We start from the raw sequence: 23,946 nt of genomic DNA, 5'->3' as shown, positions 1-23,946 counted from the left end.
ACAAGTCACTTGGTCTCTCTGCCTCTGATACCCATCTGTAAAATGGGGATAATAGCACTGCCCTACCTCACAGGGTTGTTGTGAAAATAAACACATTCAGCGCTCAGACTATGGTGATGGCATTTAAATTCCATGGATAGAGAGAATTGTATCATCTTCCACTGCAAGAGCTTCTATCAGTCAATACTGCAAAATGGGATTAAAAAAACCCACCATACCCCAATCCTGCAAAAACAAGCACATGCTTAAATTTACACCCGGGTAATCTGACGCGAGTTAAGCACGTGCTTAAGTGTCTTCAGGATCAGGGTCTAAATTTCCTGGAATCTACAGGAGCGCCCCCTTCCCCCACCCCCATTTTCTTTTCCCTGTATTTGTCCTAGCTGCGCATTCTCTGCTCTGAAACGATGGCAGATCAAAGGAATTGCCATGGTGACAGAACGTGCTTTCACCTGGCCTGGACAGCTGACTAACAGTGAAACAACTGTACAGGCTGCAATCAGTGCAAATAGTTACTGACGTTACATGCACTCCCTCTGAGGCTCCAAGTTTTATGGCTATACTACCCGTGTGTGTGGGCTAAGAGAGAACCTTAGCCTGGGAGCTGAAGTTCCTGTTGAAGAGGTCCCAGTGGCACTATAGGTCACATAGGTCCCAGGGACATCAGGTTGCAGACCCTCTGTCTGGATTAAGAGAGTCCTTTTAGGAGTGGAATACCTATTCCCTTGTTAATAGAAAGCACCCCCCATGACTTGCCAGAGACACTAGCGCTGGATAGCTAGCGGCCAGGATTTCTGCAAATGAACCACAGTGCTTTTCAGGACGGGTGTGAGGCAGGTGGATGACTGCTCTGACCCAGGCCCTGTGGGATGCATTCCAACACTGGTGCGAGTGCTTAGGAAACGTTTGGGCTGACGAGAATTTATACAGTGAGGGAGAGGGGCTGGGCTGCACCTCTCAGAGACACAACACAAAGCTCACAGCCCAGGCACAGGGATCGACGGTGAACTTTCGGAGCCACCTTTACACCCTCCCCATTTTGGGACTGCTGCCTTGTAACGTGCAGCATCACAGGCTGTCTGTGTGTGAGAGTTGCCATAGCAACATCCACTACAGCCGCACCCCAGCATGCCCCCTACAGGAGGGTTTGTGGAGAGGACCCCGCAAGACAATCTATGGCTGTCTTACTCAATTCCTGCACCAGGGGCCTACTACCCCAGTCTGATCTGGGGCTTTTGTGTCTCCCCTCCCGCCCCCAAACTGCAGTAGCAGCATAAGGGGGCCATAGCAGGAGGGAGAACCCCTCCCCTAGTGTTTGCCTTCCATGAGGAGGCAGCAAAAGCTCAAGTTAGAGATTTTTTGGACAAGTCAACGAGATCCACTCTAGGCAGTTCTGTGCATCTTGCTCATATATGGAGAAAAATCCCATTAGTTTTCTTCCCTGACCAACATCTACTTGTTTGCCTATCTGTCCTCAGACTGTGAGCTCCTTCTTGAGGACTTAGAAAGTATGTCACAAGTACTACTGCGATGGCCAGAGAATCGCTATGTAATAACCTAAGAATACTGAGGTGTCATTGTTTTATTAACCCTGTAGGTGACCTGGTTCATGCTGGGCACGTTATTGTATGCTGGGTTATATGACTTTCCCGCGTGACTGTGTTGTTCTAGCTTAATAGGGAACTGTGGGGAAAACAAACAGGGAAACAAACACAATGGGTCCAGATACATAACCTCCAAGACAAACACCTGGTAGCAATGACAAAACAGTGAGAGAAGCTATCAGTTTTGAGGATCCTGGATCCTGTCTCCAATGAAGATACAAGCCTCACTTTGCCAGGCTGGGAGCCAGAGATCAAAGCACTCATCAGTTAAAAAGCCCTTCTGAGGAGAGGAGGGCAGGGGTCAACCGCCAGGGAGACCGGTTGACAAAGAGGTTCTCTACAGAGAAGTCTGAAAGGATGGGTTCCCCCCCCCCCCAGGCTTATTGCTGCCTGGACCCAGGGAAAGGAAGGAGTAAAGGCAACACTGGTTTATATCTTTAAGATCTGTTTTCTCTTAAATGCTTTTGTTCTAAATTAACCCCTTATTCTCAGGTGGCTGTCTGGTCACTGTATACGTGTCATTGCTCCTGGAGGGAGAGGAAACACAGCCACTGAAGTCAGGCCTGCTGAGGTAATCATAGTTGATCACAAGGGAACATAACCCAGGACTCAGCCTAACAGTGGGAGGAGTCACATGATTCCACCTCAAGAGAGGCCAAAGCCAGGTCTTTGGGAGTGGAGAAAAGAGGGTGTCAAAAAGACCAGGAGGAGTCAGAGGTGCTGTTCACTGTGACAGCTACCACCACCAAATAATTAAGTTTTATGCTATGGATTTCATTTGTGGCTTACCAAACAGTCAATGGCCTGTAGACATAGTCCCACTGAATACAACTCTATACATCCAGTGCAGATGTGATTTCAGAGACTGCATCATAATAGCTCTTGACTGTATGACAATAGTGCCCAGAGGGATTTGTGATACATTGTGTATACTTTCAGAAGGGTTCCATGAGGAGGCAGTCCCAAACACTGCTGCAATGACAGCTAACAGTATGCTGTGGTCCCTTCTTCCCAAGCCCTGATCTGCAGTGTTGAAACGGCTTGTTGAATGCATTTCCCATACATAACAAAGATGCTATTGACCCATGTTGGTATCCCAACAAGAGAAATGCCACAGCTGTAGTATACATGACACCATAACTGTTTAGCACCAAGTGGACATCCCATGCTCCTGTATCTGTGTCGATTTCCAGATTTTACAAGGATTCAGATGCTGAGACAGGAAAAGGACTGGAAAAAGCTTTCAGTGTATCAGGAATTCTGCAGCCTTCCCTCCTCTGCTTTCTATTTGTGGTTTGGAGTGGAAGAAGGGGTGGGTGTGGGGAAGAAGGAGCATGAAATATTCTTGACATTCCATGGAGTAAAAAACTTTACAAGAAGGGCCACCGTCATTAGACTTGGGAGCGAGGCACTTCACGGCTGTTAACCAGTGCTCAGCTCAGCCCACAATAAGATGTATTTTAGGGAATAAATGGGTGGGGGGGGGGGAGAATCTGCCATTTGAGAGGAAAGTATGTAGTGGAAAAGTTAAACCATTTGACAGACAAGTAGGAGGGGGAAGGGGTCGAAGCAAGATAGTCAAGCTTATGCAGACCCAGTCATGGAGCTCCTAATGCACTGGTCATGTCTGAAGGCAATCTAGGTCTCTCTGTGATACCCATCAGAGCTAGATATAGGCCCAAATCAAACCCCTGGATTTGTTTTGCGGTTATTTAAAGCCCCAGAATAAATTAGGGCTGCGATCTAAACATCATTAAAGAGACCTTCATAATGAGAAATTCCTAGTGCCTTAGCCACAAGAGCAGCCTGAGACCCAGGATATTGGAGTTCAATTCCAAGCTCTGTCACAGACTCTTCGGGTGACCCTGGCCGAGTCACTTAGTCTCTGTCAATTCCCCATTTGTAAAAACAAGAATAATGAGAGTCTCCCCCCTCAACCCTCTTTTTGTAGTCTTGAGTATTCAGGCCTTGATCCTGAAGTTTATAATGCGCAGGTATGGGAATAAACGCCTCCACCCCACTCAGATCTACCAGGTTGAACCCTGTCTGTCAGATAAAGTAGTTACAATTATTTTTCTGCAATTGGTGGATAACTTATTCACAATTAATTTTTTCATTCAGCCAGCTGTGCTTACCAATAAACCTGGACTGACGCCAGGATTAATTATATCCTCTACAGGCTAGAGACACTGCATCATCATCAAGCAGCATCTGGAGACACAGATGTGGTGCCTTCTATGCACACATGCACCAGTAGTGGCCATTGCACACCTCCGTACACAAACAGGCATGTACATAAAGGAATAACTAGAAGAGGCATGCAGAAAATACCCACTACACACCAGTGCCTATGGCGTATTCCCACAATACCCTGGACAGCCATGTCAAAACACTCTGGTTGTGGTATTTCCCAAAGTAGTGTTTATTCTCTGGAAGGCAGTAGTGCTTCGTATAAAGACATTTTAGAATCACGACTGGCAATGGGGCTGCCACATCATTGGTGAAAGTATTGCTGTCCAGAACAGCGTCACAGGTGTAATATGGGCAACAGCAGACAAGAAAACACAGCCCGAGCTCCGAACACACGTCTCTTCTGAGGATTGCTCTGTAGTCCTCCAATGTGAGTCTGCTACTTCTTTCTTGATGTATGGTGAAAACAAGCGTGGGACTCAGACCTGGCCAACTGCAGTGACTGAGAAAACCAAAGCAATTCCTCATTTAAGGGTTCTTCTGTGTAGAGTATAAAAGTAATCCTCTTATTTTAATGCATCCCCTTTCATTCCAAAGTGCACTACAAGCCAATGAGAAAAGAATTGCCAAGGATCACTTCATCCCCCATTGCTGGGGAAATGCCTCTGGGGAGAAATGCGGTGCCCTAACCGTATTTTGCAACTCTCGACTACAATTTAAGCAGCAAATACTTTATCCAAATAAAGTTGCACCATGAAAAAGGAAGCCCTCTTATCTGAAGGACACCACCGCTGAGTGTAGTACCCCCAAGACTCAGGTTCCCTGGGTCACGCTAGACCCAGATCGGAACTTTGAAACTTGGGCCTTTTTCTAGTTTTCTAAAACTTTAGTTTTCAGAAATTTTAAAGACATTTCAGGAGCTTGGTGGGCACACATCCAGGATCCCCCTATATTTCCATCCTTCCTTCTTTCACTGCCCTCAAGTGCCCTGCTTTGTGGCGATTCTTCTTCTGGCCATGGAGAAATGAGAAGATGCCAATGTTTTGCCATGGTATGGAATGGGAGAGTAGGAGAATCTGAACACTAGCTTTGCCTGGTAAAGAGCCAGAGTCAAATGTTAATAGATGCATTTTCATCATTCCAGCTTGCCCCAAGAACAATGATGACTAAAAAGTGTGAGCTTATGAGTTGCAAAGGTTCCATTCAGTTCATTAAAGAAATTAAATGTTTGGATGCTCATCTGATGCTTACCTGAATCTCATTGGTCTACAAATTGGACTGGATATCACCCAAGGAAGCCTGTACTTGTGAGATATCCTGTATTTCCTGGTCCTGGCTGAGAATACTGTGGGAAAAGCTTTTCTCACAGAACATTGGTGGCTCTACCTCTGGCCCCGACTGAAACCGGAAAACAGAGAGGCAGGAAAAACAGTTAAGCAACATTTTTTCAAGCCTCACAAAGAGTTGTCTGGGTTATTTTTATTTTATCCAAACCTGTTTGCCCACTAAAGAGTAACATTTAGCAAGTTATTCTGAGCAGAGCTAAGGAAAAAAATCTACCTATGAGACTGAAATTAGTGAATTAAGTCAGAAGGTTGTGATTGAGGACATAGTACATAGGAATGCATCTTCTCTATGCCACACCCACAGGGATAGTCAATGGGAATCCCCTGTGTCGGATTGTCACTAGGCAATTAATGGCCAGAAAAACAAACAAACAAACAAGAAGGGCCAGGAACCACTGAAATCTTGGGCTATAGACTGTCTCCATTCCCAAACCATAATTTCTCTTTCGGTCCTGTAAACATTCTTCATACTCGCTACCAGCCAACAAGTTCTCCACCCCCTTCACTGGGCTATGTTTTTAGTCCTGTCATCTGATGCCTTATGGCTCCCTATGTTCAAGCTGATCTGCATCCACATTCCCAGAGATTTGTTTTTGACCTTCGTCTTCCAAGCCACCGTTCTCCACTGAGCTACTTTGTTTTGCAGCCGAGGGAGCAAATCAGTTGTTAGAGGGTGATTTAGTGAGTCATATTTCCTCAAGAATTCCGGGAAATGCTTTTCTGCTTTTTAATGAGTAGAAGGTTTTTCTGCTGACTTCCATAGCCAGGCTAATAAAAAAAAAAAAATGGAAAGGAATAAGAAATTCCAGGAGAACGAAGAATGGGATAGGAGGACGACGACTCTCTCGTGTTTGAATCTGTCCTAAATGGGAGAAGATAATTAGCCACATACATCTAAAAAAAATAGCAACTGTCTATGCAATTTTTAGGAATGCATACCTCAAGAGTGTTCACCAAAAATGCTTGCTTTTATGAAAAAGGAATGGTTTCACAAAGGCACAACTGTAAGAAAGGTTGTAATTTGCCCAAATAAAACTTAATTTGATCCATGAAATAGCTGTGGTTTATTGTGTAATATATGTGCTATGTGTTTTAATTTAATAGGATTCAGTATAATTGCAAACCAGTTCAGTTGCAGAGCAACTTTGGGTTGTTCCCACAGTGTACATCGTATAGATGCTACTTTGTGCCTGGTCATAAATCAGGAAAATAGAATAGGATTACCAACAAAGCAGCAAGCAAAGCTTCAATGAAGAGCAACAAGATGAAACATTCTAGAAAAGCAGGAATAAAACTAATTGGTATGAAATAACCCTTGGTGATCAATGGTGAACTGCAGTGTTGCACTGAGACACTTTCCTAGATCTGATCATAAAGACCATAGGGACCCATATGGAAATTAGAACTAGAATACTACAAGGCAGCTAAGCAGTTACCTTCAACCATTTAGGGCAGGCATTTTGAAAGGCACTAAGGCAATTAGCCACCCAAGTCCCATAGAAAGTCAATGGGTGCCAGTTGGGAGCCTCACAGCCCTTGTGCCTCTGAAAATCTCCTCCTAAAGACACATAGGTCTTTGAAGGAGGATTTCTTAAAACCCCAACAGTGAGGCGGGTGCATAACACACGTGCCCGTCTTTCAAGAGCCAAGATATGTGCAAGGGAGAAAACTCCAGTCCTCCTGTGCTATGGAAGAAGGGATCAGGAAAGAAGGGAAGGAAATAACAAAAGGGAGCAGTGAAGAAGTCCCATACTATTCCTAATTTCCCCTTTCCCCATTACACTGGACTCCTCTTATCTTCTTTTCTCTTTATCTTTTACTACTTCTAACTCTCCAATTTTTCCTTTAAATACAGCGTGTTAGGAGGGCTCTGAACAAGCTCCATAAAATGGCAGGAAGCAACCAGCGGTGACATATTAGTATAACAACTACAGCCGTTTGACTGGCGTGCTCGGCTTCCTTGCGTGATTTTCCATAAGTTCAGCAATTCAGCGCACCTAGTAGTCTCCAGAAAGGAGAGGAGAGAAAGGTTTCTTCCTGGGTTATTTCAAATCCAAAATTATTTTTAATAAAGACTTGCATTATGGTAGCAACTAGAAGCTGCAATCGAGATCAGAGGCACATTAAACCAGATGCTGTACAGACACTGAAGGCCTGGTCTACACTAGAAAATTAGGTTGGCATAACTACCCAAGTCCGGAGTGTGAAAAATCCACACCCCGAGCAGTGTCATTAAGCTGAACTAAGTCAGCACTAGCTGTCCCATCGGCATAGGTAGCGTCTACACTGAAGCACTAGGCTGTAGCATTTTAAGTGTAGACAAGCCCATGGTAAGAGACAGTCCTGCCCTGAAGAACCTACAATCTAATGAGACAAGACAAAGGATAGGAGAGGAAAGAGTGGACTAGACAAGGGAAGTGTCTTGCTCAACGTCACACCTGCAGAACTGAACCCAAGTCTCCTGACTCACAATTCAGCACCCTACCCTTAAAATGGCTTACAGTAAAATAACAATTGAGGTAGCTAAGTGACAGCAGTGTCTGCACCAGCCCCATCTTTCGCAGAACTCCCACGATGAACCAGAACTACTCATTTTCTGGCTCCTATAATTTGACACTACCTAGATAATAAATGCATTCTTGTCAAGTACAAAAAAATGTATGTGTTAAAGGTTAAACTATATTTAACCTTAACTCTGACCCACAAACTGGTCACTAATATATATGGTACCTAAATGTTTTCTTTGAGAGGATACTTTTAAGTGAAAATAGATTACCAGTTAACATATTTTGTCAAACTGGCAGTTGGACATGTTTGGTAAAGTACTTACAACATTCTCAAGAAGAAAGCAGTTATGTGCGCCATATACTGGGAGGCAGTGCTGCCTAGTAGATAAGGCTCTGGAATAGGGGACTCAGCAGTGATAATAAATAGCCAGGAGATCTTGAGGTTCTAGCCTTAGCTTTATTGCTGTTATTAAACATTCATATCCTAGTAGCAATACCAAAATCCTGACTGAAACCCCGCTATACCGGGTGCTGCGCAAACCCAGATCAAAGACTATTCCTGCCCTGCATAGCTCACCGTCTGACACTGCTCTGCCGTTGGCTTTGGGCAAGTCACTCCAGTGATCCGTGCCATTGGTAAAAGGGGAATAACTTGCCCTCCTTTGGGGAGGGCTTTGAGACCTACAGATCTATAAATGCTGAGCTGTATTCTGAGGAATTACGCACATCGTTACCAATGGAAGGCAAAATCGTGTATGTTTGTGGCCTTGAATTTGAGGCTGATCAATGCAAGTCAGTAACTAAGTAGTTGCCATTAGCAACCTTAACTGGGGGCTTTTAATGAAGCGGAGGAGGGTTTTTTTTCCCCATCTTTTATTTGTTGCTTTTGTATAGGTGCCTGGATACTGCACTGAGCTACATTAAAAGAACACAAAGGCTCTGATCTATCCAACACATGTCCTAGCATAGTCCCTGTGCCCACACAAAGTCACCAAACCCAGCCACTTAATAGCAGGGACATGATCCTGCAGATTAGCACAGTGCTTCTCACTACAGCATCCACATGCAGAACCTGAGCCATCAAACATTTTTGTTTCCCCCTTCGCGCCCCCCCCCTTTTTTTTTTTTTAATATAGATACCGATGCAGGACCCAGAGGCTCAGTCTTTCTCGAGTCTGCAACATGCCACTCCAGGAAGCATAAAGCAGACTTAAAGCTGGTTTAAGTGGCTAACTAAGGATTCCATTTGCACTGGAAAAGGAAAAGTTATTTTCAAATCAAATGAGTAACATGCATCAAAGGCAGGAACGACAAATGTCTCTCTCACTGCAGGTGCCTGCTTCCCCAACTGCCTCTAAAGGGGAAAACATCAATTTTCTTCTCCGACAGTTTGCTTTGCAGCAATTGGCTGATTCAAAAATCAACATACAGAACAGATTTTTTTAAAAGGCAGTTTTATTCCATTTAACGGGATCCTCTCAAGTAACTACACTCTGCCTACACATTTTTGCTAAACTTCATACAAGGAGAAATATTAATTCAATGTTTTTGATTCCACTGAAAACAGTTTTGTTCTTTAATTTGGACTTTCCACTGCAATACTGGAAATGGGGGACTGATTCTGCAGTCAGATTCCCGCTGGGGGATTCATGCCTGGGCAGATCTGACTGCAGGGCCCAAAGTACGACTTTGTGATAGTGCCTGAAAACCAGAAAGGGCTCCAAACCGCTTCCTCCCCATCTACACTGTCGTTAAATTGGGTCAACCCCAGTTCAGTGGTCTCTGCTGCAGGCAGCCATTTATAGTAGTGAGTACATTTTCCTAACAAGTTTCCATCTTAAATGATAATTATTTCCCTGCCCACACATTTATTTTACAGAAAACTGTGAATGATTTTAAAGTGGGTAGGTACAATCCAAGACAGTTTTACACCCAACTGTTTCATATGCTCCACCTATCATCTCAGATGGCACTCGACAAGAAATAGCTGGAGACCTTCATGTGGAGAAAAGTAACTCTTAGATGTAGCAAGTTGATTGATCACATCACAGAGTTGCACAAAAACTTTTGGAGGACTGCTATGCTCGGTAAATACTTATTTTATCCTAGGCTCCCAAAGCATTGCCCTAGCATTCATCTTTTAACAAAAATGGCTAAAACAAACTGTTCTAGATGGACATGGAAAAAAGCCTGTGACAGTTGACCAGAGGAAGTTGCTGCTAGCTGTAAGCCAGGAATTGCACTTCAACCCAAGTCTGTGATAACCTCCAAAGCCTAATTTTTCTGTATTAGAAGAGGCTCTCTACCACCATAGAATAGACATAGCCGACTATAGCCTGGCCTTTCAGGCTCACCTCTCAAAAGCACCCTCGATAAGTAAACGTGAAGAAAGAGGGACAAATTCTGCTCTCATTTACAAGGGTGAAGCTCCCTTTGAAACGTAGACAGTTGCATCTACCAAAGACTTTGATGAGCAGTAACATGGAGGTGTAACTAGAAGTAATAGAACAAAAAAGAAAAACAGGTTGAATGTCAGGAGACCTTTCCTGTCAGTGAGGACTACCAGACTGCAAAACAGTCTCCCAAGAGAAAAGGGGGAAGCCCCATCACTTGAGACATTTCTAGGATTGGACAGAGCACGAGAAAAATCAATACAAGAACAATTCTGCTTTGGCAGAAAGATGGACTAGATCAGTGGTTCTCAAGCTTTCTAGACTGCTGTACCCCTTGCAGGAGTCAGATTTGTCTTGTGTACCCCCACGTTTCACCTCACTTAAAAACTACTTGCTTAAAAAAAAAAAAATCAGACAAAAATACAGAAGCGTCACAGCACACTATTGCAGAAAAATTGTTGACTTTCTCCTTTTTATCATATAATTATAAAATAAATCAATTGGAATATGAATATCGTACTTACATTTCAGTGTATGGCATATAGAGCAGTATAAGCAAGTCATTGTCTCATGAAATTTTACTTTTTACTGACTTTGCTAGTGCTTTTCATGTAGCCTATAGTAAAACTAGGCACATCTCTAGATGAGTTGATGTACCTACCCCCTGGAAGACCTCTGCGTGCCCCTGGTTGAGAAACACTGGACTAGATGACCTAACAGGTCTCTCATCTTCAGCTAACATGTCTTGCCCATAAGAGTCACCAGAGAGCAGAAAGTAGTTGCCTAAAAGCGAACCTGCCATCAAAAAGGGAGTTTACTTACCTTATTGTGTCTGGAGTTCGAGATGCGTAGTCCCTATCTGTATTCCACTGTGGGTACATATGCTCTCCCAGCATTCGAGACTGGAGAATTCTCGCAAGCAACACCTGGTGGCTCACGCCTGTGCCCTTGCTCTCCTCCTGTTCCACATCTTGGGTAAGAGGGGCAGAGTGGAGCAACTGCCTCTCCAGTTCCTTCTTTACTCCAAAGCCAGTCATGATTCAAAGCAGAGGGCAAGGGGGACAAATAGGGACCAGACATCTTACAGAACTCCAGTAAGGTAAGCAACTTCCCTTTCTTCTTCGAGTGTTGGTTCCTATGTGTATTGCACTGCAGGTGACTGACAACCAGTACTCAGAAGAGAAGGGGGTGTAGCTGCTTGCAGAACTGCCATCCCAAAGGATGAGTCAGTGGAGGCGGCTTTGACCAGGGCAGAACGTCTCAATTGTGGATGGATCTCCAGGTAGCTGCCCTGCAAATATCAAGCAGGGGCACCTCGAAGTGATGCCACTGAGGAATGAGCTTTTACCCCACCTGAGGAGGAAGGTGTGCCAGTTGGTAAAGTAGGATCAGTTCTAGACACTGGAGGATTCCAACTCAGGCCATGCGGCAATACAAAGGGACCGGAGAAGCGTGGGTCCACACTGCCTCATGTACCCGCGGTGCAGAGCACAAGGAGAGCGGAGGTGCAGACAACTGGACACTGCTTGCAAGAATTCCCTGCTCTCAGGTGCATGGAGCTCATGCATACCCAGAGTGCAATACACATAGGGACCAGTACTTGAAGAACCAGTGCACTGTTTTGCCCCAGAAAGCAACGGGAACCATACTTCCCTCTGATTTTATTTTTATAGACCACAGGACAAATTCTGTCCAACCCAGCCTACATACTCTGCTGCCATGGGATACAGCATCCAGACCTGTGCCGTAAGAGGGATAGCTCAGTGGTTTGAGCATTGGCCTGCTAAACCCAGGGTTGTGAGTTCAATCCTTGAGGGGGCCATTTAGGAATCTGGGGGGGGAAAAATCTGTCTGGGGATTGGTCCTGCTTTGAGCAGGGGGTTGGACTAGATACCTCCTGAGGTCCCTTCACAACCCTGATCTTCTATGATAAGGGACCAGGGGATATTCTCTTAGTCCAAGTACAGCACTGCCAGAAATAGCCCGCAAGTTCACCCCTTGAAAGCTCCGGTCCACCTGGGCCCTTCTCTCTCTGAGCCATGCCTTCAGAAATGTGCCTCCTGGAGACAACACAACCCCAACATATTCTCAGAGCCGGAGTGCAGTAACAGCAATTACTTTGGGTGTAATGCTCATCTCAGTCACACCAATGCCAACAAGAGGGAAATTAGACCCCTGATGCCCAATCGTTTTAAAGCACGAGGTAAATACATCTAGTTGTAGAGTTCACTATTCTGGGCTAACAGATGTCTGCTTCTCCAAGCAAGTTAGCCACATAAACTAGATCGATCCATCCTGACCGCTCATCATTTGCCTCAGACTCTTCCCTCAGGATTAAGTTAGTGTTCCCTGCCATTACAACGGGCAGTGGGTGAAGCTTCCCCTTGGCTCGGGCGAGGGGGTGGGAGGAGCTGAGAGTTCGGTCAGGGCCACTGGTTGGGTGGGGCACACGGGAAGGGGCTGAGAGATCAGCCCTGGCGGGGGTCAAGCTCTCACTCTCAGCTAGGACCATGGCAGATCTCTCTGCCCTGGCTGGAGCTCAAGCCCCTCTCCATTCCACCCCTTCCCCCACAGCCCTGCCTCGTTCCACCCACGTGACTAAGGAGGAGATACAATAGGGGCCTATAAAATCATGAATAGTGTGGAGAAAGTGAATAAGTGTTATTTACCGCTTCACATAGCACAAGAACCAGGAGTCACCCAATGAAATTAATAGGCAGCAGGTTTAAAACAAACAAAATGAAGTATTTCTTCATGCAGTGTACAGTCAACCTGTGGAACTCATTGCTAGGGGATGTTGTGAGGGCCAAAAATATAATTGAGTTCAAAAAAGAATTGGGTAAGTTTATGGAGGTTAGGTCCATCAATGGCTATTAGCCAAGATGATCAGGGATGTAACCCCATGATCCAGGTGTCCCTAAACCTCTGACTGCCACAATCTGAGACTGGACAACAAGGGATGGATCACTCAATAATTACCATTTTCTGTTCATTCCCTCTGAGGCATCTGGCACTGGTCACTGTCAGATGGACCATTAGTCTGACCCAGTATGGCTGTTCTGTTCTTACTGATTTTCCAACACACAGGGGAGCTTCCTGAGTGTGGTGCTGGTGTTAGTGAGAGGCATGTAGCCCTATTGTTGTAGTTAAGCATTCCTAGTATTCGGTATTTGTCCCATCCTAAATACAAATAATTCCTCAGCAGGGGTGGGGGACGATAAACTTTCCTCGTTTCCTGCCCAGACCTTCACGCTGCTGACACACCTGGAGCCTACTGCTCTTCTCTGCCACTGACAAGGTCTTTTAGGTGCCTGGTGCCATCTATACTGGTTTTCAGGGGAAGCCAGTTCTGGAGAGGATTTTCCTCTCCTGTGCTCTTCAGCAAATAGTCAATTCGTGCATTGAGGGTAGGAGAAGAGATAATAGCACTAGGGTGGTGCCATGCACACGAGAGGAGTTCTCTTCCCTGTGCCTCATGTCATGGGGCGGCCCTGCCTGGGGCGCCTAGTGGCAGGCTGCAGCACCACAGGCATTTGCCTCAGTTTACCCTTTTCATCCATGAAAGGAACAGTCTTTCAGGGCCTGATACGAGCCCATCTACGGTCACACGCTATTCATATCCGCAAGTGCAGTAGCTCCTCGCTACCCCTGTAGTAAAACCATTTCCCAGTTCCCGCAGTAAACCTCTAAAGATACAGCAGGTTTTCCAAGTCCTCTCTCCAGAGACATCCCTACCAAGTCACCTCTGTTCCTTTGGACCCCAAGCCAAGACCCCACCCTCCAGGGCTCCCTGCCTGAGAGCAGCCAGTCTGCCCACAGCCCTTCACTCAGCTCCCTGCGGGTTCCAAGCCCTACGCCTCCCTACCCAAGTCCTACTGTGCTCAGGGGGATCCACCCTCCCGCAGCAACCCCCCCTTTCTTCCAGGCTTGGCTTCCCCTGACCAGGCTGGATCTTCCCCTTTCCCTTAGGGGCTGCTGTCCCAGCCTCCTGCTCGTCCGGGGCTCCCAGCTTTGGGCAGTCCTCACCTGCGCCTCCTTCAGCTCAGACTCACCCAGGCTTCCTCCCTCCCTCCAGGGCTCAGTTGCCTTAGGGGTCAACTGACCCAGTCATGGGAGCACTGGCCTCTTCCTTCTTAAAGGGACAACATCAGCCTGTGATGCCCTCAAACAATTCAAGCAGGAGAGAGCCCATTTCCCTTAGGAAGAACATGGCTGACCCTACATTAAATGACAAGCATACAATGTCCAGTCAGGAAATGGGTCAAAATTTCCCAGAGTGGCCGAAACCAAGCCCACGCCGAGCCTTTAACCATGGTTTCTAGAGTCTCTATGCAGCAACTGAAGTCCCCAGCGCAGCCCACAATCAAAGATACAAATGTGTCTTTGCCCTTATCTTTTGCGGTCAGGAATCTGAGTGCTTTGCTAGGTGAACAGCTACCAGACCTGTAGCATCACTGGTGACTGGCGGACCAGCCTGCCCCCCTCCATGCTGACTGCTTGGAAACCAGAGGGGGAGGGGCAGGAACAGCAGGAGCACCAGAGTAAACAAGGTGCTAGAGGACATTAACGCTTTACATGCTGCATTACCTAGACCCGCTTTGAACAGGGCTAGCGAACACAGTCTTTACAACACCAACTTCCTCCCTCAACTGTGCTGGGGGGGTGGGGGAGGGGGAGATTTACACAACACTGGCCTAGAGCAAACACAGCTGTTATTTGAAGCTTTAATTTGCATTACTGTATCATTTCTAGTGATGGGGCCTGATCCAAACCACTGAATCCAGCCAGCTACCAAACTTTGGGGATCCTTAGAGCTGACCTTTGCTCCTGTAGTTCATTTCTACTTATGTCTGGTTTCTTTATTGGCACCCACTTTCAAGGCAAGATTTGGATATTTGCATTATATCCATTTAACTTTCACCAGAAGAGAACATGATTACTGCTTAGACATATCTCAGGTTTTATAAGACCATCCATCCCTCCCAATGGTACCAGCACTTTCCACACAAACACAAAAGTAATTATTTTCTTCCAGCAGGAGCAAACTTAACTATGCATTTGGTCTCTGATTCAGGAACAAACAAGAACGGAAGACCCCTTACTTACCTTAAGTAAGGCAAAAACAATGTTGGTTCCAACGGAGCCTGAGAGAAGCTAGGCTTGTATTGAGAGAAGAATAGCACAACTGAAAATCTAGGTAACCCTACTATTAGGAACAGGTGGCTGTTGTCTTCCCATTTATATAGGGGAGTGTATGAGGCGGAGCTAAAGGCAGTTCTCCATTTAAACTCCTGCAGCTGCCTGCATCAGGTGTGTGTGTGTCATGCATTTAGGAAGAGAACTCAATGTGTGATTGATTGATAGACGGAAAGCCTCTTCACACCATGGGGAAGAGAGATAGATTTACTGCCTAGCCGTGATTCAAATGCATGTTTTGGGCTTGATAGTCTGAATCTTTGAAAATAACTGAGCTGGTTTAGAAGGCATTGGTGCTGAGCAGTTGTGTAACTAAATAGCACTGCTACAGAGCATAAAGTCCGTGTGAAAACAGGGAAGACTGGAAGATGTGGTGGGTTGGAACTGGAGTCCAGAGGTACTTGCTAGTTCAAACCCAGCATGTTAGTAGTAAGCTCGTTTATCACTAGATGGCTGCTTGGTCACCTGTGTGAAATGTGTCTGTGGCCTCACTCCCATTCCCAGAAAACAGGTGTCCAACTCCCCAAAAAAACACCACAAGTGACCCTTGTGGGTAGTTCTAGCTGAGGAAATCCAAATGTGAATAGACATGAAGACTGATTTACCCTCCTGCCCTGAAAGCTGGTGTCTCTGAGCTAGGATTGAAGCACACTGGCAGTATGTGCATTGGCTAACTCACTACCAAACTACATTCATCTAGAAAAGGAATATTGGTGAAATAAAAGCAGCTGAGGTTAGTCTCAGAAAAGGCAAAATGAGAAACTTATTCACCTTCGTCAGAGGCCAGAGGGAACATTCTTTTCTTTTTAATTTTTATCTGACTTCTGAAAACCATCTTGTTTAGGCTGGGTTTCTTGAACTTACAAAGCATGACTCATGAAGTGACTAGAAGTGAGTTCTGGGTGGTCTGATTGCAAGGTCTTTTTAACACGACACTGCTTGAAACCACAATGAAGGCTGTTGGAAGTGCTGATTTATAGTTACCAAACAACCATCAGGTTCAAAAGTAGTGCAGGGGCTTCAGTTCACAGAAGATTTAACTTAAGCACAGTGAGAATCTAGAACAAGGTAAGGACTAAAAGGTCCTAGTTAAATATATTAAAGGACCCAACGTGGCAGTGAAAAACAAAAGTGGATGTCTTAGTTCATAGCCTCTTCCTAAAACCTAAATCACATTTCAAGAGTTGCTGTCAACTGAAATTGGATTCCAGATTTAGTCATGGAAAAATGTGCATAAAATTAAAAAACAAAAACAAAACCCCCTAAATGTAACCATTCCATTGCACCCTGGGAACCTGATCGCTACCATTGTGCTATTTCATGAGGAGCTGTGATACGGCCCAGGAATTGGGTTCAAGGAAAAGCCACTAACATTGTCCAAGCTGAGTGAAGTGCAAAAATGAAACAGCAGGAACAGCGCACAGTAAATGGGATGTCAGAAATTCATTCTATTTTATAAAGCCAAGATGTTGTTAGTATCCCAGGTAATGACGTTATAAATAGATGGAACCTGACTCTGCCGGGCTGTGTCTAGGAATTGATTTACACCTGTCGGAGGTAAAGCTATCAAATCAGAATGGTAGCATAGGCCTCAAAGGATGACAGCAGGGGCAGTGCAGTGGAGAATCAGGCCCGTGGTTTTCATCTGGCCAGGGAGGGTAGGAGTATGTCCTATGGCATTCTACACTATGGCAAGTTTATCTTTATTACTGGGCAGTGGCCTGCACAGACTTTGGGTCCTGGGTACTTCAGTGATACAGAAGTGCATGCTGGGACTTGTAGTCTCCACAGGCAGAACCTGATCCACATCAATGGTTAGAGGTAGTACAAACTGATCTATTTTATGGAAGCTCCTTTGGGCTTCTGGTATACTGCCATTTTGGACCCCCATGTGAAAAAATGTGGGTGCCCTGCTTAAAAGGAGACCATCAGCTACTAAAGCCCTAAATACAAGCATGATTAAAAAAAAAAAAAAAGTTTTATACAATGTAGCACTGCAATTGTTCTCATGACATGAAAGAGTAAATGAATAATGGAAACAGGAAGGGTTTTGGCTTGGGTTTTTTGTTGTTTGGATTTAAAATATCCCCCATACTGTTTTATCCAAACCCGGAGGAATTTGCCAGTACATGTGAATTAGAAAATGAAACAAACCACTCTTTTTTCATTGCTCAGACAGACTAAAATGCATGAAGGCTGGAGTTTTTCACATGGGCAGAGGCATTCAGTTTCCAACTCTCATTGAATTTCAGTGGGATTTAGACTTTAACTATGAAGAAGGCAAAAAGAACTTTGAAAAAGGTAAATATCATAAATGGTGAACAGTAAATTAGACTTTTTTTTGTAAGTTAAATAATCAAAGTTACTATCAGAAATGGAATGAGGGAGAACTGTTCTTTTTTTAAGAAGTGACACAATATGAAAGTGGCCTTTTAAAATACTGCATGTGCCAGATGTAGCCTGTAATGTAGCTGGTATGGCCTTAAGCAACAAAACTAGGCAAAAAGAAAAAGATCAGTACAATATCTCAAGAGCTGGCTTTAAATGATGATTACATGTTTTGACACCATCCCGACAACAACAGTTGTAAAATAAACAGAAAAATAATGATGTAAAATATTAATATTTATGCTGCATGACATCAACCAATCTGGTCCCAATTAAAAATCATTTAAAGCATGATTATAGTTTGAAAAGTGACTGTGAAAATGGCACCGTGGCATTCCACGCTTGTGGCTCACTGACTTCCCAATCAAGTTTGCTTATTTTACAAGTGAGAAGATTTTTTTTTTCTAACTGCCCAAATATCATAACGCCAGGATATAAATATGTGGTACGCCCAGACCTTGATGCAGTTCTGGCCGACTCATAGCAAAAAAGATACCAAGGCAACAAAAATGATTAGGGGTATAGAACAGCTTGCACATGAAGAGAGATTAAAAAGACTTGGACTGTTCATCTTAAATCATCTCTTCTCTAAGGAGGGAGACAAAGGAGGTCGATAATATGATGAGTGGTGTGTAGAAAATGAATACGGAAATTTTATATACTCCTTCCCATAAAACAAGAACCAGAGGTCATCCAATGAAATTAGTAGGCTGCAGGTTTAAAACAAACATAAGGGAGTCCTTCTTCGCACAACGCAGTCAACCTGTGGAACTCGTTACCAGGGGATGTTGTAAAGGCCAAAAGTATAACTGGATTCAAAAAAGAATTGGATAAGTTCACTGAGGATAGGTCCATCCATCCCTATTAGCTGAGGTGGTCAGGGATGCAACTTCATGCTCTGGGTTGTCCCTAAATTTCTGACTGCCAGAAGCTGGGACTGGACACTAGGCGCTGGATCACTCGATAAATGGGCCTGTTCTGTTCGGTCCCTCTGAAGCATCCGTCACCGGCCACAGTCAGAAGACAGGATACTGGGCTAAATGGACCATTGGTCTGGCCCAGTGTGGTCGCCCTTATGTTATTACGGCAGCCATGTAAACTCTCCCTGGGATTTGAGAACTGAGCAGTACTCTGCCTGGCTTGTGCATCCTCACTCATTATTGCTACAAAAAATAATGAATCGGGTCCCCTAAAATCATGACATTGACTTAAGCTCTAAGATTTTTTAAAAAATAATAAATTTGGTGTTCTTTTGATGTGCCTTCTAGTTTATTAATTTTTCGGGGTCACATTTTCAAGCTTTTCTCTGCAACTATGAGGGCTAGAAACAGACTTTTTAAAATGAAAGCTGAAATTCTCACCTAATCACACAGGACTTCAGAAACTGGGGATTTATGAAAACAAATACAGGGAGACTCAAAATAAAATGGCAAGAGATAGCCACATTAGAAATGAACAATGCAATTATCCACTGTACTGATAACAATGCAGGAGCCAGAAAACTCCCAACATTCTCCCACAGCTGGGTGGGTTGGGAGTGCTAACAGGAATAAAAGGTAGGAAAATCATATCTTTCATCAAAAAAGTAAGCAGATTTTACCCTGAATTCACAAAGGGTGCAGATCTGCTAAGGCAGAAAGGGCCTTTTATTCAGTCACTTTTCTGATCACAACTGCACCTCACAATCCAAATGTGATTAAAACAATGCTCTGCAGTCTTAGCTTAGTGGCTGAGATATAGACTAGAAGAGTGGCAGTGCAAGCTTCCCAACACCATGGGGCCAAAATGCCTCAACAGTGTTTCAAAAGTGACTGGAGATCTTGGGTGCCTCCATTTTTGGGTGCCTGATCTGAGACACTTAAAAGGCATATGATGTTCTCAAAAGGGTGCTCAAGCACTTTAAGAACATAAGAACGGCCATACTGGGTCAGACCAATGGTCCATCTAGCCCAGTATCCTATCTTCCAACAGTGGCCAATGCCAGGTGCCCCAGAGGGAATGAACAGAACAGGTAATCATCAAGTGATCCATCCCCCGTCGCCAGCTTTCTGAAATTCAGGCTGCTTCAAGGTATAACAGGTTGTGCATTCCAAAATGGAGGCACCCGAAACTGCCAGTCACTTTTTAAAATCTTGGGCTTCTCCACTAAGAACTGGAGAGAGACTGAATAGCTACAAGGCCTTGATACTGCAAACTGATCCCAGTGGACTTAGTCTTTTAGGATCAGGCCCCCGATTGTATTCTGTCCTTTCCATCAATCCCGTCACCCATTAATTTGCTAAATGTGTGTGTACGCACATACACACTTCACTACATCCCAACCAGCATACTTGTTTTACCAACTGGAATACAGACCAGCACACACAACTACATTTCTAAACAGATTTTCTTTAATCCTTTTTTCCACCCCCTTGATCTTGGCCTCCCTTCATGTATGAAGCACTGGAGACAACTGGAGTCCTCTAGTCAGAAAGGAGTTGATTTTTTAAAAATGAATTGGCATGGATTCGAGCCTGCAATCTTCACTCTGGAAAATCTAAATTGACTCCAGAATGCTTGAGGAGAGACTGCTGAGAACTTTATTTAAAGACAGAAAAATAACTGTTCTTCCCTCTTTGGAAAAAAAAAAAAAAAAGACAATAAAACCCCCCTATAATGCGAATACTTTATTATCAATGAGTGACTGGTATTAGCTTTTTGTCTGGTATTAATAATATTTCAAAAAAACATACATCAAAATTAGGGCTTTCTCCTATTTTTGCTGTATAATTTTTTTAAATCCGTATTGTAAGAATTATATAAGCCAAAGTGCATTTTCCTTTTTTTGTCCATATACACATTGCACCATACATAAATAATTACATTGTAAAAATGACTCCATAATTACAAGTATAATATATATTTTCATATAATATATAAAACTTTATATTAAATCTAGGTAGATGATATTTGGAATAGTCTGTGTTTCTCGCGCTCTCTCTCTCTCTCTTTTTTTTTTTTTTCTCCTTTCTTTCGGCAGAGGCTGATTGTTATCTATTGTTGCTGAGTAATATCTCCAACCAACAAGGACATGATGTGATGAACTGTCTCGAATAACATGGCCCCCATCCTTTAGCAAAGCTTATCCGAACGCTGTTTGGGTCGTAGGGCCCATCTGCATAATCCAGATCCGTGGCGTGTTGTAAGAGGCAAGACTTCTCGTAATCAAATACCTTTATCGAATAGCCAGGCATCACTTTGCGTACTATTAAAGTCCTACAATTGGGAATGTCCAGTGTTGGGGAGTTGACAAAGATAGGATGCTCACTGCGATTGTAGGCCCACACACCATCCGGTTCTTTGCTAAGTAAAATCCCATAGCCGATTTTACTTCGAGTCCTTCTAACAGTCTCACTCCTATTTTCCAGGTTTAGCTGTCCGAGGCAGAAGCCATTTCCTTGAGGTAGGTCATAAAATATACTGACAGACTGTTCATACACTGTGTAGAGGCGTCCCACACGAGTCCGATGTTCCCAGTAGGCAACATTACACCAGTGGCTCTGCTTAATGGCATCAGGCGACATACTGGCATCTGTGGGGGGGAAAAGCAAAGACACATTCAAGGTTGCGGATATAGCATTGACCTATTTCAAGCCACACACGAATAAATAACCCATTTAATAATTACTATCGCTTGAAAATGACACAAGGAAAGAAACCCCTAGCTAAGTCAATCCCACAACAGACCCTCTGTGCCTAGATCAGGGCCATCCAAACGGTCTAAGCTGTGAGCCATTCCAGCGACTTGTCAGGATCCCGCAGATCCCACATATTACACTTTAACGTTTGTATTGTGATAGCACCTAAAGGCCACAAGCAAACTTATTGTGATAGGTGCTATACAGACATATAAACAACAGGCCCTGCTCCCAAAGAATTTACAGTCCAAAAGACAAGACCTAGCAGGAGGATGATACAAACCAAGAAGGCCAGACTGGGTGGTGGGTCGGGAGAAACAAAATAAAAATGTAACAGGACGGTGCAAACTCTTAGCTGGTTAGTAGCACTGATTACAACTTAGGGGGCTGATCCTGCAACACGGAGTCAGGTGAGTCATATTAACTCATAGATTCATAGATTCTAGGACTGGAAGGAACCTCGAGAGGTCATCGAGTCCAGTCCCCTGCCCTCATGGCAGGACCAAATACTGTCTAGACCATCCCTGATTTATCTAACGTACTCTTAAATAACTCCAGAGATGGAGATTCCACAACCTCCCTAGGCAATTTATTCCAGTGTTTAACCACTCTGACAGTTAGGAACTTTTTCCGGATTAGTGACATTAACAGCCCCTTAAATTTTTTGGAGGAAGGGGAAACCTAGCAGACAGTAGAGATCTTCCTCTTTAACATATGGGTAGGGGTCAAGGAAACCAAAAGTCTCAGCATGCAGTGCTCTGTCTTGGGACACCGGAGCCTGGGATCTATAGCCTCCATGGTTTGCTTTTCAATGTTAAAGGTGAGGATGGTCACAGGTCCTACAGCTCTCGTGACTCAAGTGCATGGTTTCAGACTTTAGTATCACACATATCTGCTGGCCAACTGCACTTTTCCTCAAGTACCAACAGAACCACAGCAAGTTCCTTCATGTTACACCTGATGTCAGAGGAGAGGGGAAGTATTTTATCAGAATACCAGGGAATAAACTCCCATATTAACTTAAACATTAATATTCCCCTTTGACAATCTCGGAGACTAAAGGACACAAAATATCTGTGAAATTTCTTCCAACTCACTTTTGAAAACAGAAGTTACTTCAGCCAGGCCTTCACTTTCATAGTCAACTGAACATATAAACTAATGTACCTTGGTTTTCAAAGGCAAACTCTCATTGACATGTAATGCACGGATATACCCATGAAATGTTATTACCTGTCAAGGTAAAGGATTTGAATGCAAGTATATTCTGGAAGATTTCTCCTAGCTAACAATCTTTGACAAAGGCTCTGGTATCACTAGTGAGAACAAGAAATGTGAGGCACCCTTTCATGCCAAGGGTATCATATTTTCCATAAAACTATACAAATATTTGTATATAACATTGAATTACTCATCTTCCTGACCAACAGGAAGGCCTCTTCCTTCTCTGAGCCATGTTGAATGAAGAATGGAGGTATTGGGACAGCTGGAGGCGCCTTTAAAGTTCATGCTTATCACTATTTACAGTGCCTCTAGAAACTGTACAGGAATTCACATCTCTAAAAGGGGCCCTAAAAGGTGAAACAGGCTCTTTCCAAACACGTAATCCTGATGCTTACAGGCTATTTTCCAAAAATCCACTCTGTGATTTCAAGGATGACCGTATAATAAACAGAGATTCTTCATCCATATTCTCCATTTTATTTGAGTCAGCTGCATTTCAATTAGCTTTAGTTTAGATCTTCCAGCTACTACTGATATACAGCGTACGTGCTCCACGTCAGAGTTCTCTCGGCATTCAAAATACTAATGAAGTGCACAGATTAAACCCATCAGAGGAGTGAGCTATGCATACTTTCCTTCACCTATACAAAGCTCTTTTTTTATGGAGGTTAACTCTGGAGTAAGATTTTTCTGCTTCAGATTTGTTTAGTCCTAAATGGTTTACTTTGTTGGCAAAACTATGTTTAGCTACAAGTGCCATGCTTAAATAAATAAGCTAACAAAAAATTAAAGAAAACAATTACTTCATTTGTTACTGCATGTGGGGACTGGTCTTTTCAGAACCAATCTAAGTTGGCCACTTCTGTATAAAATACGCCTAACATTCTTGTTCTGGGCAAGGGTCCCAGAGCTATAAACCCGGCAAGGAGCTCTGCTTTGAGCCGGCCTTGTTCTATACCCTGCATTAAGCTCCCTGACAATATATCACAAGACCGTGGCCTGTTGACCTCTCTGCCTTCATGCCATCAAGTCTGATTAACTCACACACAGGGTGATGCCATTATTTTGCTTCAGAGACTCTATTAAGGCACTGGATTTAAAGCACAGGCCTACAGCCCCATTTCTTTTCATTCTCAAATTACACTGGAGTGGAATGGGCTTTCCTTCCCATTAACAGTCTTTGAATTAAGCTGCTTTGTTAGAGTTTAACTTGAGTTGTAACTATACAACTTTAATGGGGGGGAAGCGGGAAGGAGGAGAAAAATGGTAGGTAATTGGGCTTTTCCACCTCTAAACATAGAGCAGCCTGGCAAAAATCTGGCTGCAAGCACTGACTGCTGCAAGACAAGGACAGGGAATGCCCCTTTATGTGGACGCTCGTGAGCTGTCATACGCACCAACCTCAACGGAAGTATGAGAAC

General features: G+C 44.1%; 1 protein-coding gene across 1 annotated transcript in view; it reads right to left on the bottom strand.

The window, feature by feature from the left end:
- Positions 1-20,653: 20,653 nt before the first annotated feature.
- SMAD6 (SMAD family member 6) overlaps positions 20,654-23,946 on the bottom strand; it is a 72,223-nt gene continuing 68,930 nt past the window's right edge. Inside the window, exon 4 of the mRNA XM_065412254.1 lies at positions 20,654-21,195. Coding sequence (XP_065268326.1) covers positions 20,654-21,195 — 542 coding nt within the window. The remainder of the gene's footprint in view (positions 21,196-23,946) is intronic.

The sequence above is a fragment of the Emys orbicularis genome, chromosome 10, assembly GCF_028017835.1.
Source record: "Emys orbicularis isolate rEmyOrb1 chromosome 10, rEmyOrb1.hap1, whole genome shotgun sequence".
In the NCBI taxonomy this organism is placed as follows: Eukaryota; Metazoa; Chordata; order Testudines; family Emydidae; genus Emys; species Emys orbicularis.
The sequence above is the reverse complement of the archived record's forward strand: the minus strand, read 5'-3'. Positions and strand labels throughout refer to the sequence as shown.